Source organism: Vanessa atalanta, chromosome 4 (assembly GCF_905147765.1).
Source record: "Vanessa atalanta chromosome 4, ilVanAtal1.2, whole genome shotgun sequence".
NCBI classification, from domain to species: Eukaryota; Metazoa; Arthropoda; class Insecta; order Lepidoptera; family Nymphalidae; genus Vanessa; species Vanessa atalanta.
In genome coordinates this window covers 6,761,674-6,778,145 of record NC_061874.1, presented here as the reverse complement: position 1 = coordinate 6,778,145, position 16,472 = coordinate 6,761,674, and the positions used below count along the sequence as shown (strand labels likewise).

General features: G+C 31.6%; 2 protein-coding genes across 2 annotated transcripts; both read right to left on the bottom strand.

Annotated features, from left to right (window-relative positions):
* Positions 1-57: 57 nt before the first annotated feature.
* On the bottom strand, positions 58-12,836 carry LOC125063847 (transcription factor SPT20 homolog). Its single transcript, XM_047670504.1, has 19 exons — positions 12,663-12,836; positions 12,321-12,569; positions 11,534-11,689; positions 10,692-10,931; positions 9,740-9,961; positions 9,356-9,508; positions 8,752-9,061; positions 8,321-8,460; positions 8,163-8,251; positions 8,020-8,080; positions 6,293-6,425; positions 6,114-6,250; positions 5,791-5,916; positions 5,403-5,535; positions 5,009-5,235; positions 4,132-4,311; positions 3,789-3,987; positions 3,339-3,461; positions 58-2,784 (listed from the first exon to the last, which is right to left on the bottom strand). Exons 1-19 carry the CDS (start codon positions 12,696-12,698, stop codon positions 2,699-2,701), a joined length of 3,000 nt encoding a protein of 999 aa, XP_047526460.1. The 5' UTR covers positions 12,699-12,836; the 3' UTR covers positions 58-2,698.
* A 913-nt stretch (positions 12,837-13,749) lies between these two features.
* LOC125063846 (signal recognition particle 9 kDa protein) lies at positions 13,750-14,694 on the bottom strand. The gene is made up of 2 exons (XM_047670503.1): positions 14,400-14,694; positions 13,750-13,874 (listed from the first exon to the last, which is right to left on the bottom strand). The coding sequence occupies exons 1-2, from the start codon at positions 14,538-14,540 to the stop codon at positions 13,779-13,781; spliced, it is 237 nt and encodes a 78-aa protein (XP_047526459.1). The 5' UTR covers positions 14,541-14,694; the 3' UTR covers positions 13,750-13,778.
* Positions 14,695-16,472: the final 1,778 nt, after the last annotated feature.

Below are 16,472 nucleotides of genomic sequence, written 5' to 3'. Positions count from 1 at the left end.
GTCAACGCATTCATATAAATTTTATTATACAACGTCATAAGCGTAACATCGCTTACAACTATCAATTATATTTACAATCTACAATATATCGAAGTACTTATGTTGACACTGGAAACTTTATACAGTTGAGTGACAAAATTGGATTATTTGTATAAAAAATCTTTATTAAAATATATACACAATTTATTATAATATCTTATAATAGACAATTTACATTCGGATAAAGTTTTGAGTTTATTTTACAAAAAGAAAACCCTACATATTGAGCTATATGTCCATAAACAAATGAGATCAACAATACGCCCGTTTATTTAGCTACGTTGTAGACATTGCTTTTATATGTTAACAGCAACATTTTCAAACAAATTAACACGTCATACTAATGTCACGTATTGTATTAAAACAACACTATTAACACTTAATATCGGTATATACAGTGATAGTGTAAAAATATAATTATTCAATAAATTCTTTTATTCCAAGCTTTAATCATTGACATAATATAGTAACGAAATTGTGCGCGTTTTAACAATAAAAATAATGTTTTATATAAATAGTATACTTAAATGTACCTATTTCATTTTTATATTTAGATATTGCCTGCAGTTTTGCTCTTTGACCGTTGTTCTACCAAAGATCAGATGAGCCAGAAAGGGCTATTCTATATGCGAATAAAATTAATCCTACAATTATAAATCTCTCGAAGAAAGATTCGCATGAAATGTGTTATACAAAAAAAAAAAACTTCAACAATTTTATTTCGATAGATTGATCTAGATTGTTTCATGCAATACAAAATTACATTTAACAATATTAATTTAATTTCTTAAATATTTATGTCGCGAATATCGGTCAGAAATAACAAAACATGGTTGGTCTTGATTGTATAGGAATATGATATTAATTTATATTTATCTATCTCCTGAATAATAAATATCTAAAAGTTGATAATCTAAAATTGGTAAAAACATATTCTTGTGAAACGCCATTTTGTATCACATGAAAAAAAAAATTACATTTGGACATAAAATATTATGCTATGCTATTTAATTATATCGAACTTTATTAAACCATGTCATAATTACAAATTTAAAATAAACTATTTAATTGACTTTAATACCAATAGATATAATACAGAATTAGTTTTTAATATATTCAAATTGATCATTCATTCACTATTTACGTCCATTTACTTCCAAGGTCAATATTAAAGCGAAAACCGTTAAAAGAGAGTCTACGTCTACAAACTCATTTAAAATTTATCCAAAATGCGGTATTCCATTACATTTAGAACATAAGAACAAATTAACTATTTAAGAAATGAATTATTAAATATATAATATTAATTTTAAAAATCATTAAGAATCATTTATTATTTTAAATAATATTGAGTAATATCATATGGTTTTATTAAAAAAAATGTATAGATAATCATATTTTTGAAAAACTTGAATAACGGTAGATAGAATTGTGGCCCGATTTGAATAAACCTGTTTTAAATACAAAATCTTCGATGTTTAAATCACATTTAAAATCAGTTACGTCGCAAATAACATTATGAAATCTTACAATATTATCAATCCCTTTCTAAAGCTAGTATGCCTTAAATTTATACGATTGTAGCATTCAATAGGTACTAATTGAACACATAGCAAAACTTAACATCCGAAGCAACTTTCATTCTTTCAAACTGCCATCCTGTGATGAATTGAGTATATTACATATTTACATATTAATTACATTGTACTTTATTTTAATTACATATAAAGATAAACACAGTTTATTAAAACACCATGTATATATAAAAATCAAATTAGATATCCATGTCATTTTACAGCAAGAATAATAATAATATATAAAATAAATTGAACGATTAGTGTAAAGAATATTGATGTGAGATATCAAACTGTTTCTATCTTTATATAAAATTGCGCGCGCAGCAACTATAATACTGATTTAGCATAAACCAATAAACATAACAACCCTAACCGCCATCCGTTAAATATTTCATTACATTAAGTACAATATCTTCAATTTTATTTAAACGTGAAGGCATTTTATTTATGTTAAAATATCAGTATTTACAAACGCAGCGACAATTTTACTATTTCACATAAAAATAACTAATAATTTACAATCGTTACAAACATTTCTAACAAGATATAAAATCTTTTCATTATAGTAATTGGATTTCTCGAATGTTCTATATTTAAATAACGCTTACAATTTAGTCGTTCCTGTCATGATCCAATTAAACACGCATTTTATTAAAATCATATCGATTACCTTTATAAATTATTTGTGACTCAAATATATAATAGTATACATACATTGATGATTATGATAAAGTATATGGCAAAAAAAGATGAACTATACGATTATTAACTTTCAGAATTCATTTCAATAAATTGTCTATGAATTTATTAATAAAATTCCGAATTTTCGATAGTGCAACATTACATTAAACCTTTCAGTCTCAGTGGGAAACTCATGGTAACGTTACGTATTTGAGTTTTTAGTAAACGAATATCATTCGAAAGTCCGTTTCTTTCTATATAATATACTCTGCTAGAATCGCATATTGCACGCAGATTAACTTCACTTGGTCACTAAGATAATATACAAATTTCTTCTAATACATGCAAATATTTACACTTAATTTTACTAAATCGGCAGTGATATAGAGTTTTAGCATTTACTATGAACTATCAGGATTTGATTTTCGGCGCACTTGATGGGTATTCAGAGTCTGCGCTTGCGTTTGGGTTATAAATTGCGTGGTACCTGAAATAAAACGATTTCATAGTATAATAGTGTTTCTTTCATCGTTATCTGCAAATGTTAACTTGACTTATTTTGATTCAATGGTCTATATTTTGGTAAGAAATACTAAGTATTCTTTACACCAACCATGGAAACTAAGATTTTATGTCCCTCGTGAGCATGACTGTCATTGACTTCTTAATATCTTAAGATGAGATATTTCTCTAATTGAAAAAATCATGTAGCTGCAACCCAATTTATATCCACAATTGAATCGATCATACATACATACTAACATACTAACTGTTAGTATACTGTTTAAATTTCTTAAAAATATAATTAGAATGATTCTAATTATATTTTGTTGGACTATTTTCTTAGATCGGAACTGGACATGCTTCCCAGCATGTCCATTTCCGAGTCTCCGTTCTCCAACCATCAGTAGGGTTCGGCCCTACTGTCTACCCCTTTCGGAAAAATCGTCAATGAGACTGCTTCCATAATTTCTACAACTCGAAACTAGGGAATTAAAATGGTCAGGTGGCATCGCGCGAGCGTCAGCGCAGTGTACGTACCGACGCCGGGCGGGGGCGGCGCGCGGGGCGCGGGGCGCGCGAGGCGCGGCGGGCGCGGCGCGCGCACCACCTGCACGGCGCCGCCGCGCACGCCGCCCTTCACTCCGCCGGACATCAGTTGGGCTGTAATAATAAGAGTAAGATAAATTCAATTGAATAAGAAATTATCATCATTTCTTACATCACCAATGCACCACCAACCGTGGGAGCTAAGATGTTATATCCCTTGTGCCTGTAGTGATACTGGCTCACTTAAAGCGTATCACAACAACACTAAGTATTTCTGTTTGGCGGTAGAATATGAGTGGGTGGTACCTACGCAGATTATTTAGCATAACTTTAACATAGCATGTATAATTGTATACAGACTAATGCATGTTGATATATGAGTTTAAGTTACAAGTAGTTGAGACGTAATAGACTTCTTAAATCATTATAAAAAATACTAACCAATAGGTAACGATAGCACCGAAGGTTGATTAGTGAGTACAACGGAAGTAGTGGGCGGAACTGACACCAATAGCCCGCTCGACGAACCGGAGACATTCAACGACAGAGATATGGGAGCCGAAAGTCCCGGTATTTGTACTTGAACGTTCTGTAAGCCCTGGATGCTTTGTAAGCCTTGCAGCGATGTTAAACTGAGACCCTGGAATAAAAAACATTTATCTATGATTTTTTTAGGTATTAACAATACGTTATTATTTTTAAAATAGCCTTATTATATAACATGCTTTGTGTGTAATTTCAACACATGGAAAGGTGCGATTCATATCGTTATGACTATGGTTACCTGTAAATGGCACACAGGTTGCGGTTGCGGTTGTGGTTGCGGCTGCGGTTGCGGCTGCGGTTGTGGCTGCGGTTGCGAAGGGGGCGTGGCTGCGGGTTCTGGACCCATAAGTCGTTCTAATAAAGCGCTCTCACTGCTTGAAACGTTCGTGGAATCATTTTCACGCGTGTAGCTCATGACCTTGAAATACAACATAAGCATGTATCAATACTTCTAGTTCGTTGTTTGTATCACTTCTTCATTAGATATATGTACTTAAGTTTAAGGTTTATGAATAGCCTCACAGTGTGTTTCCATCGATTGGAGCCGAGACGGTAAAGTTAATAGATTGTAGTGGTCTTACCCGAAAATCGAATTCAAAACCCGGACAAGAATCACCTAAAGTGTGATTATAATTCATTCGTTACTCCTTGGTATAACAAGTCTTCGTAAGCAAATGCAGGTTGAATGTGTCGGATAAAATTTTATCACATTTAAATTAACCAACCCACAGTGGCTCAGAGTCCGCTAATAAGGAAAACACTCAGCCATGGCCCAGAAATGGAACATAATTTTAAACGCTATATATTTAAAAAATAAATCTATCTATCTATCTATCGATCACAGCGCTGGAACAACTGAATCATTCATCCTTCAAACCGCAACGAGACAACACAAAGTAGTATTTTAAAACAGAACCGCCGAAATATACTCATAAAATAATATAGTTATTTTCTAAGAGATTTTAAGTAAATTTACAACTGTAAGATTAATATAAAAACAGAATTTATTTATCTATAAATCATGGCTCAAGTTCGGTGTTGTTTCGAAGCGTCATGGCGGCCGGCGCGCATTCAGCAGGTTCGGGATGGCGTAGGGCACCGGTAAGGAGGAGTACCTGCGTGTAGGTGGGCGCGGTGTGCGCGGTGTGCGCGGTGTGCGCGGCGCTGGAGGCGAGCAGGCGCGCGCCGGCGATGGACACGGTGCGCGACAGCAGCTTGTGCGAGTCCAGCGCGTCGGCGCCCGCGTGCGTCATGGCGGCCGGCGCGCTGTTCAGCAGGTTGAGGATCGTGGCGTTGCTGCTCGCCGTGCTCACTACCGCCTTCGCTGCGTTCTGACTGGCCGCTGCGGACAAATATATGACTTTAGCTATGTTTAAAATACAAAAAATTAAATCGGTATTATTAGTATACGGTCCATACGCTCGATAGTTACTCTTATTGCCGATTTAAATACGTTCTTATGTTTATTATTATAAGTGCAATTAAATATTGATATAAAATTATAATCACCTTGTTGAAACTGTTGCGCAGAATTCATTAGACTGGTGACGAGCGCGTTTATGGCCGGATTTGTTGATCTTGGTTTTGTTATTGTGGCTTTTTGCTGTGTCGTTGTTGTATTAGTGTATTGTATACTCTGAACCTGAAAAAAAAAAATAATAATTCTGCATGTCGTCAATTTATAATTATTTATTTAAGGCATCATGTTTCAATTACTCTTAAATGGCTTCCTAATAATAAAAAAAAAATCTACGTAATGATTCGAAATCTGAAATTCCCAGCTAAGATATGGATCTTGATGAACCCATGGGGGTTATTTGCACTGAACTACTTCAGCTCTTCAAAACGTCACAAGCTTATTCATTTATGAAACAAAAAACGATTACAGTTAGCATACCTGTGATGTTCCAGCAGAAGACATAAGAGGATGTTGTATGTGTATGATGGCGGATTGCATCTTTTGAGGATTCAGTGGTTGTGGTGGATTAGTTAGCTGCTGCGCTAGTAATTGGTTTGTTGAAGCCTGGAGAAGACATTAAATATATTTTTAAATTATTTACTATACTATAGTACCAATATCAGAAAAAAACCATAAATTAAGATTTATTCAATATTTATGTAAAACCTACTGCGCAATCCTTGTAGTCAAGGTCAAGTCAACAATCAAATTTGTTTTGTTATTTAGATAACTGAATTTAAAAAAAAAAATTGCAATCATACCTGTGGGGACAACCGCGGTGTAGTAGGTGATGGCTGCTGTTTCAAGGCCGTCTCAACAGCAACATTGGCCGCCACATTAACAACGTTGCCCATGGTTCCAACAGCCCCCACTGTACCCACGGTGCCCACAGTACCCACTGTACCCACTGTACCCACTGTGCCCACTGTGCCTACTGTACCCACTGTGCCCACTGCTCCCACTGTGCCGACTGTGCCCACGTTTCCAACAGACCCCACTGTTCCCACGGTTCCAACAACTGTACCAACTGCAGTAACATTTCCAACGTTACCAACTTGCTGCAGTTGAGCTTGCTATTAAAAAGTAAAAATATACATTTTTATATACAATTAAATAATCAAGTTTGTAACAAAAACTATTGTATACTTACTTCATTGTTTTTATAAACGGTATTTAATTATGTATTATTGAAAAGAATAAAATGAACTCAATCAAATATAAAGGGTATGTATAGGTTGCTTAGTAAAAAAAGTTTAATTTAAATATATGTTTGAAACTATTTCAATTGTATTGAGCCGAGATGGCCCAGTGGCTAGAACGCGTGCATCATAACCGATGATTTCGGGTTCAAACCCAGGCAGGCACCACTGAAATTTCATGTGCTTAATTTGTGTTTATAATTCATCTCGTGCTCGGCGATGAAGGAAAACATCGTGAGGAAACCTGCATGTGTCTAATTTCAACGAAATTCTGCCACATGTGTATTCCGCCAACCCACATTGGAGCAGCGTGGTGGAATATGCTCCAAACCTTCTCCTCAAAGGGAGAGTAGGCCTTTATCCCAGCAGTGGGACATTTACGGGCTGCTAATGCTAATGCTAATGTATTGAGTTATGTACATTAATTAAGATAACTTTTGCCTGCCTGGGTAGGTACCAGATTACCTAACATATCAGATTTTATACCGCAAAACAGCAACACTTAGTATTTTGATGTTCTGGTTTGAAGGGTGAGTGAGAGAATGTTACTTAAGCACAAGAGACATTACATCTTGTTCCCAAGGTTAATGGCACATTGGCAATTAAACAAATCGTCAATAAATCTTAGTTATTTAATGTCTACAGGGTGTAATGACATACTATCAGATTCTCTATTTGCCAAACTCTTATTTTGTATCAAAAACAAATAAGTATAAAAAGCTTTATACGTCTCTAACTTTGTTTTGTTGTAACTGGCTGCATTTTGATGAAGTAATCATATAATGGCAATATAATGGCATGGTCACTTAACCACAAGATATATGTGCCATAAATGAACGGCAAAAGAGCAGGTTAAAAACCTACAGTTTTACAAGTCCACAATCTTTTGAGAATGACTTATAGTTAACCTCCTTATAAAATTTATTCCCATGAGTTAAACCAAAAAACTCTGACCCAACAATTCTGACCCAAAAAAATTTAATTTATTCTATTTTAAACATATCTATTTTAACATATATCACCTCATTTCTCTTAATACAAATATAAAATTATTCACGACAATACTTAGATTTGTAAACTGACTTTTTAAATGGCAATAACCAAAGCACTGGATCAAATATTAATGATCACAACAGCTCTTTAGTACGTAATTGTCGTTATATTCGTACGATGCAAGTGAGGGACAATGACATTCCTATCTAAGTAATGTCTTACGACTGGGCAAAGTCCTTGCCTTTAAAGAAATATGTTTTTTTTTTTATCACACCACTGTCTATTGGTAAATATACGAATTTCGTCTGATCACCATGAATTATAAAAACACATACAATGACAATTATTATTATACATTATTACTGTTTGCCTGGTTAAAGCTAATAGAGTAACTGATTCATTGATTTAAAATCTGTTGTACTCAGGAAGAGTTTTAATCATTGCTTCATTTGTAATGAAATATTCCAATACTTACCAATATAGGCAGCTGTCTTGCATTTGTATGAGCATTGGGAGTCGCGGCGATTGCAGAGGTTCTGTAAAAACACGTGTTTTTAGTTAAATATATATTTACAAATTAAAATGCAATTGTAAATAAAGTCTATGAACGAAACTCACACTACTGGAACCGTGGTTGCATGTGTTTGTACTGTGGAATTGCTCGCTTGTGCAGATCTCTGCTGTTGTAGTAGTAGCTGTTGCCCCTGCTAATATACAATCAATTAAAATTGATATCATTAAATTTTGAATATTACTGAAAATATTGAAATAGTTACCATTTCTCTCATGCCTCCCGTGAATGAAACTCTCGGTAGTTGTCCAGGAACAATATGTTTTATCCGAACAGATTTTCTTCCTTCTTCCGTGAATATTTCCGTGAATTGCTGTATATACTTATTCGCCTGCAGTCGTGAACCTAGAATAAAATATCTCTAACTACTTAAAAAGTTATATAAATATAAGAGCCTAAACGTGAAAAAGTGTAAAAGTCACCTTAACCACTTTAATAGTGAAAATGAATTATGTATGACCAGACCAGTCCAGAAAAGTACGACGTCCATCTTCTGGGTTCAAGTTTGCTTCACTTTAAGTTACTTTCGCAATTATAATATTACGATAGATTAACTAATTACAAAAAATGTAAGAACTATTATCGATGGTAACTCATTACTTAAATATTTATTTCTTATTTGTTCCAAAAACTCACCTAAAGTAAATCTACACGCCGCACCATTTCTCTCCCCTTCCACGTGGTCTCTATCCACATACAATTCTCCTAGGAACTCTTGGTCGGACGGTCGTTGTAATATCGACAGCTTGATATGGAAGAAGCCCGCGCCGGCGTGCGGGGACGTCTTCTCGGTCTCCAGGATGTACTCCTCGACGAGCTGCGGCAGGCAGTCGGGCGTGGGGCGCGGCCGCTCGTAGGCGCGCGCCAGGCGCAGCGGGCCGCTCGGCTCGGACGGCAGCGCCAGGGGCAAGGGCTCCATCTTCGGTGGCTCTATCGGCTTGAACACCTGTAACGAGGATTTAAATGTTGTGCACTTTATTTTATAGTAAAGATTTTCATCCGAAACATGCAGGTTTTTGTCACGGTATTTTTCCTCAACATCAACAACGAGATTAATTATGAACACAAATTAAGGACATGAAAATTGACTGGTTCTTCCTGGGACCCATAATCATCAGTTGACGATTCACGTGATCTAATCACTGGGCCGTCTCTGCAGTTTTTTCTACTTATATATGTTTTTGCTTTATTAACTATTTTACTTGAAGCAAGGGAATTTATTTTTGAGTAACATGTTTACCTCTGGTGGTTTCTTAGGGAACTTTGATGTGAGTCGTGTATGAGGAACTGATTGCCTACTGTTCTTTGCTCTTTGACGATGTATTAATTCCAGCAGCTCTAGTCCATGGAAATGAGTAAATTGGTCCAATTTCCTTTTCCTGTTAACAGCCACCTGTAACGAGAAAACAGTGCATAGACGACAGCCTCCATTAAGAATATTAAATAAGGATATCATCTATTGGCTTTTAAGTTGCCAATAAGCTTAATAGCTGTTCTAATAATAATATATATATATATATATATTATTATAAATACTATTATATAAAAGTGTATAAATTTTATTAAACAAAAATATTAAAAAGTTACTCTATTGTTTTAATACAACATAACATATTACAATTACCTGCGAAAATCTTTTCGCTTGCCGTCGAATCCGCGGCGTGTTGAACAATCGCGGGGCAGCGTGCAGCCGCGCAGCCAGCAGGCCGACCGCGGGTCTCGGCTCCAGGCACAGGGGCGGCGCAGCCGCGTGCACCAGCGCCGCCTCCACGGCTTCCAGTGCGCCGCGCTCCTCGCCCGCCCATCCGCAACGACCCCCAATACACATGGCGTCCGTTATTATGCTCTGTAAACGATGTATCAATATTTTGTCTTGTTGTTGTGAAGTAGCTGAGTGTTAAGTGTCTGTTATAGAGATTGCATATAAGCGATCGCCATACACGATACGCTGATGCACACTTTTAACATATTGTTTATCAATTGCTATAATGTTTTATGTATTTGTTTGCATTCTATTTATAAACAAAAATATCTGATGAAATATGTTATTTTTTTTAATGTATTTTAAATGATACATTCATCAATTAATCAATTTAAAACAAAAACAATTAAATATAATGTTAGATTACATATATGACAAAAGGACCTTGGAGTTAATATTTGTGGAATTTCAAACAGGACAGGTACAATTAATTGTAATATTGTTTCTATATGATTGGTGAATAGTAACCAATGAAGTTACATTAAATTAACCCCTATAAAGTGACAATTTAAGTGTTTTTAATAGCCTATTTAAAGAAAGTATATTTTGTTTTTGTAATGATTTTATTTTTTTATATTACCATAAGAATAATTTCAATCATCCGGATAATTACTTTAAGAAAGAAATAGTAGCATTGATTAAGTTTAGTCTAAGATAGTGCAGGTGTTACTGTGTGCAATCTCTGAACTAAATAAATAGGATAGCTAATTTCATACCACAGAAGTGTAAGCAATAATAATTAACCATTACATACAATATAGTCTGAACTGTCATATTAGTAATATTAATTTTAATAGAATAACAATAACAATACCTGATTCGTCGGTCTTAATAGTACATGATGTGTATCACATACAAAACTAGGATATGCCTGCCGATAGTCTCTTATTTGGGCTATAATGCAACCAGAATAAAAGAGACAAGAGTGTTCAGCCTCGAGAAGGTCTAGCAGCACTACAGGTAATTCTTCATTATCTATGTAACTCAATAGCTCTTCCTCTTCATATGGCCACCTTGGAGTTTCAATTAAAGTTTCATCTTGACTTGATGATGCCTACAAAAGTTATATTGTTTTTAGTCTACCAAAAAATATTATAAATTCCTTATATATCAATTGTATGTTTTCAAATTAATATTAAAATATAATGTTTTGGTACCAAGCAATTGTCAATGTTTTAAATACTATATATGACTGTAAAATATATTGACAGCTTTATGTAAGGTATACTTTTAATTCAAGCTGTATTCGAGCCCTACTGAAATAATCACTTCATACTTTCTTGTATGACTTTAATAACATTATAATAAAATATAAAAGGAGTGAAGGGTGGGCTGGTTCACTGCCAGAGGATAGGAATTGCGATTCAACTGGGAAATGCTGCTAGCATTCTTGCCACGATTCCACATGGTCATGATTTTGTACAGTAACCAATTTTTATTTTTATTTGTATATAATTAAGACTCTTATAAATGTATATAATGTTTTTATTAAAACACATTGTAATAACTTTTTGATATTTGATATTCCCCAAATATTTCCATATAAGCTAGCCTATTCATTGTATATATAAACTAGAATTGTGATAGTAGAAATATCAATTGAACTATTTATGGAAAAATTATGATTTAAAAAATAGCATTTTGTTTTTTACTTACATTTGCATCTGGAGGTTGAATGAGCTGAGTGTTTCCATTTACTTTTAAAGAAAGGGAGTAACCTTTATTGCCTGGATATAAATTAATTATTAATGTGTTTAGATTGTATGTTGCCAACAACTTTTCCAATAGATACGAAGTAGTCTTTAACCCTTGCTGTAATTAAAAACACATAAATTAAGTGAATTTTTATATTACATACTTTTTAACCTGAATGTAATGTATTTTGTACCTATATTACTAGACATTATATTATTACAAAAGATATATTTTTAACTATGGCATACATTGAAAAAAATAATAAAACAGGACTCAGGCTTTAACACATTTTCTATTATAATGTTTTAACGGAATAATTTAAGAGTATAAATAGAGAAAAAAAAACACAAAGGTAAATAATCAATAATACTTAACATTTAAATACATCATATATATCTTAATCTATATATGATTATTTAATTAATAAATTAAAGATTTATTCACATTCTTTAGATAAAACTAAGCAACAAAATAAATATACAAAGCTATAAGAGTAATGTTGTAATAATCACTATGATTGAAATAGCTTTAAAGAATTTTAATATAAAATTTTAATATGTCCATAGATACTACACATTACTAAAAATTTGAACCTATATTAAGCACTCAACAGTGCTTTTTAAATTCCAAATGAAATATCTAAATTGAATGGTAAAACTTTTCTTAAATAAATAAAAACAACATAAATTCAAGAACTTATATATTGAACTTGCATTTATGATATTATATTATTTACTAAAAAACTCACATAGTTAGCCTGTGAAGATTCATCTCTACTGAGCTCATTGTATAGTTCATGAAGGTTTTTGAATAGATCAAACTTTTCTGCACTTTTGCCCGCTGAACTGACGGAATTTCTTTGAAACTTCATTCTAGAGTCATCAACAGATTCTGCTAGATGCATCTTTTCAAGAGTCCAAGTCATTTTATGATCTGAGGCACCACTGTCAAAGTGTGTTAGATTTGTATTCACATGTTTAGCCCGGTTAAGTATTACCTGAAATTAAAATAATAAGTTATAATTTGCAATTGTTAAAATCAGTTATTGCTTTACTGAAGAAATTATTTGCAAAATTATTGTAACACTTACCTCTGCTTCCAATGCCGCGTGAATTAAACCATCCATAATGTCATTAATTAAAAAGAAATACGTAAGTGGCAGTTACGTTTTTAAATATATTATTTCATTTTAACAGTTTAGACTTGAGTATTAAGTCATGATTTATTGAAAACTAATACGCTTTATTTATGTTTCACATTGCATGACAGTAAAATAACATGTCCAATGTCCATCAACATTTTTGACAGTTCTGTGTACTGTCGAAAATTGATAGCAATAGTGATTGACTGATTGCTATTATCAGCATGAATTTACCGATTTTTTTTACCGTAATTTTAGACGAGTTCATCAAAATATTCAAAAAAATATTTATACTTGCAAAGAATATATTTAAATAAAAAAAAGTGCAAGAATTAAGCCATATTATATTAATACCAAAAAAGGATAAAATTGAATATATTTTAAATTAAAAACTTGTAGTTCTTTTTAATAATAATCGGTAATACCAATCGGTTTCAATAAATATACTTATAATTGTACACACATCTACAACTTTAATGTCTATAACAACTTTAAATTATCAATTATTATGAATAAACCAATAAAATCAATAACAATCATCATTACCTTATTTCAGTAAAAAAATATATTTAATTTATTACTTAGAAAAAAAAAACAGTATTGCAATATTTTTATTAATAATAATTCATCGGTTATAATAATTATTTGTGTTATGCTGTCGAAAAATTCATTTTAGTCTTAATTTCGAGTAATTATATATAAACGAATTCAAATGAAATTAATGTGATAACCGGGTATAAAAAGTCTAAATTATTGTGATTATTGTTGCCAGTCCTTTCAATTTTGTCTTTTTAACAATTAAAATTTGTTGATGTAAAAAATGTTTTACTCATCTATAATTTTATAGCTTTTACATTAAATTTAAATTAGGTATTAATATATAAAATTTAAATAAAGTATAAGGTAATACAACAATTATAATATAAAAGAGTCACAAACAAGAATATATTAGGTTTTTTTTTCCATGGGATTTAACAGTAATATACAAACAGTTTATTTAATATTTAAAGGATAAAGGAAGGTATAAAATGACAAGTGATTAAAATAAACAATTTATTAACATTATTAATTATCATTTGAGGCCATATGTCTTATTAAATTTGATATAAACTTATCAATTTTTCTTACGTCTTGTTGGACTTCTGTTTTGTATTGAAGGCACTGAAAAATTAAATAAGAAATTAGTGTTAATGACAGTTTAGAACTTTAAATATAATTATTTTGAACTATTATACTGTAAATTCTTGGAATAAATATATATTACAGTAACATAACTTTATCATATGATATAGATTATAATTTATTCAATTAATCACACACAATTTGATTGAGATGGTCAATTTTCGGGATATTATTTTTAAAAGTATAATTGTAAGAACAACAGTTTAAAGATAGCTATCAATATCACAATTCCACATTACATACTATAAACATTCAATGAGAACCTACACATATATAAAAATTAATTAAAAACATTTTGTTAAGGTCTTTCGGGTATTGTTTTTAATTAATCAAATTTCGTGAAATAATTCATTTTTATAATTACTTTTTGCTAAAGTGAGGTAAACTACTACTATCTTGTGGAATTTTAAAGAATTAAATAGATATATGTATAAAAAAATTACAAATGTGAAAATTTTATTTTAGCATATTGTTATATGTTTTTAATGTGATGATGTAATTTACCTTTTTGTTGTCGGTGATTTTTACTAAAAATACTCCTTTTGAATGAGAATATTTAATACTGTAACGTGTATTTAAAGGATCTCTCAAATATAACATCTCGGCAGATTTTTCAAATTCTTCCCAATTCGGTATGAAAGTCATTGTAAATTAATAAGATATATGTCACTATAATATTGTAAATTGGTATTATGTTTAAATGAAGATGGGTAGATTCAGAAAATACAGTTTTTTATATTTATAATAACTTCAATATTTCGTCAAATCTTTTCAACTTACATGACAAATGTCATGAGCCAAAAAAGATATCATTGTCAATTGACATTAAGTTGCCAACGTCAATTCTAGTCAATTCAATTTACCCAGTTTTTTGATACATTTACTTTCTTCAAATAATTACCTATAATAAATAAGAATTAAAAATCGGGCATATTATAAACATTTAACTATGTTAGTAATAAAAGCGATTATATAGAAAATTTTGCTTTTGATCCAAGTATGATGAAACCAAAAGATTTTTAAAGAAAGTGAGAATTCAATCATACAAATATTAATAAGATTTAACAGACACTAACAATTATTCGTCCCAACTGGCAAGCCCTATACAGGGAAACCCAAAATAATTGATTATAAATAATTGTTGAAATGACTTTCCGTCAGAGTAATATAAAATGTACGTCTTACTGAGCACTTATACGCACTGGTAACATAATTAGGACCAGAAGCAAAAAAAGTTACTGTAAAAAATAAAATATTTGAGGTGCAATAGAAATCAATGGCTTAGTATCTTTTTTTTTGCCACATAAAACTCAAAGCAAACAAAAGACAACAAACAAATTTATTACATGTCAAGATATACTCTTCAAGAAAAATGGGTCCACCTTAAGAAGTTTACAAGATATTTAATTAGCAAAAATAGACTATTACATTTTTTAAATGTAACGTCTACAGGATAACATTTTGTATGACAAGCGCTTATGGGAACAATTTCTAAAATAATATTAAACAAGCATTTCAAAAGGAAATGGCAAAACCTATAGTCTCGTTCCTGGCAATGTTATCAACTTGATTAATCCACGTATGACAAGTTCGACCCATCACATATACACAGATTAATAATATAATAATAAATAATAATAATAATAATAAAACCCATTTATGTCCAACAACAACTTATACCTAAATAACTATGACTACGCTATTGTTGAAGCCCCACGCTGGGTAAAGGCCTCCTTTAGCTTATTCCATAACTTTCTATTTTTTGCTTTTACTCTTTAATTTTTTCCTGCTATTATTTCATCGATCCACCTGTTCCTTGGATGACTTCTTTTTTGTTTTTCCTTAAGGTCCTTTCCATGTTGTGGTTTCTAATGTGCATTTATTGTCTGTATATCTCGCTATAAGCCCAGCCCAACGCCATTTTTGTGTGCGAACATGATGAAGAACATCTATTAAGTTGGCTTTAGCTCTTATGTCTTTGCATCTTATCTTTTGATTTTTTCTTATTTTTAATATACTTCTTTCCATCGCTTTCTGACAGTTTGTTAGTTTTATTTTTAACTTGATTAATAATATATAATTATGAAAAAATTATATAGCGCATAAAGAATTTATAATTTACTGCATTGTTTATATATTAATCGTTTTGGTTTATATTCAAACTGCAGGTTTAACTTGCCGAAATGATTCTCTACCATCTATCGGCTTAATAATTTCCTTACACCGTTACTGTGCCGATCCCTTTTACCATTTTCATTACTAATGATTTACTTTTTCATATTCATGCAGCCTATCATGAATATAGCTCGAGATTATAGAAATTGTATTTTGAGCCTTAAATAAATAGAAAATATTTTTTTTTATATAAAAAAAACTACTTAATGTAGTTTGCTTAATTTATTAATTTGTTTGTAGTCACTACTAAACACTGCAAAGTATATCATACTTTGATTTAAAAACAATGCTTACAACTTTGATTTGTGAATGTTTATAACTATTGACATTGTTAAAATATATTTTCATAAAAATAAATCAAATATTAAACAAAATCGTCTATTTGACCGAAACCAAATTTAT

Bases quoted from the DNA above. Each gene is read 5' to 3' on its own strand.
- LOC125063846 (XM_047670503.1), bottom strand. From the start codon at position 14,540: ATGACTTTCATACCGAATTGGGAAGAATTTGAAAAATCTGCCGAGATG. The intron at 13,875-14,399 runs GTAAATTACATC...TTAATTTTTCAG, and splicing joins AAATCACCGACAACAAAAAG to TGCCTTCAATACAAAACAGA.
- LOC125063847 (XM_047670504.1), bottom strand. From the start codon at position 12,698: ATGGATGGTTTAATTCACGCGGCATTGGAAGCAGAG. The intron at 9,962-10,691 runs GTATTGTTATTG...CATCGTTTACAG, and splicing joins TATTAAGACCGACGAATCAG to AGCATAATAACGGACGCCAT. The intron at 3,462-3,788 runs GTTAGTATTTTT...TTATTATTACAG, and splicing joins GGTGCTATCGTTACCTATTG to CCCAACTGATGTCCGGCGGA.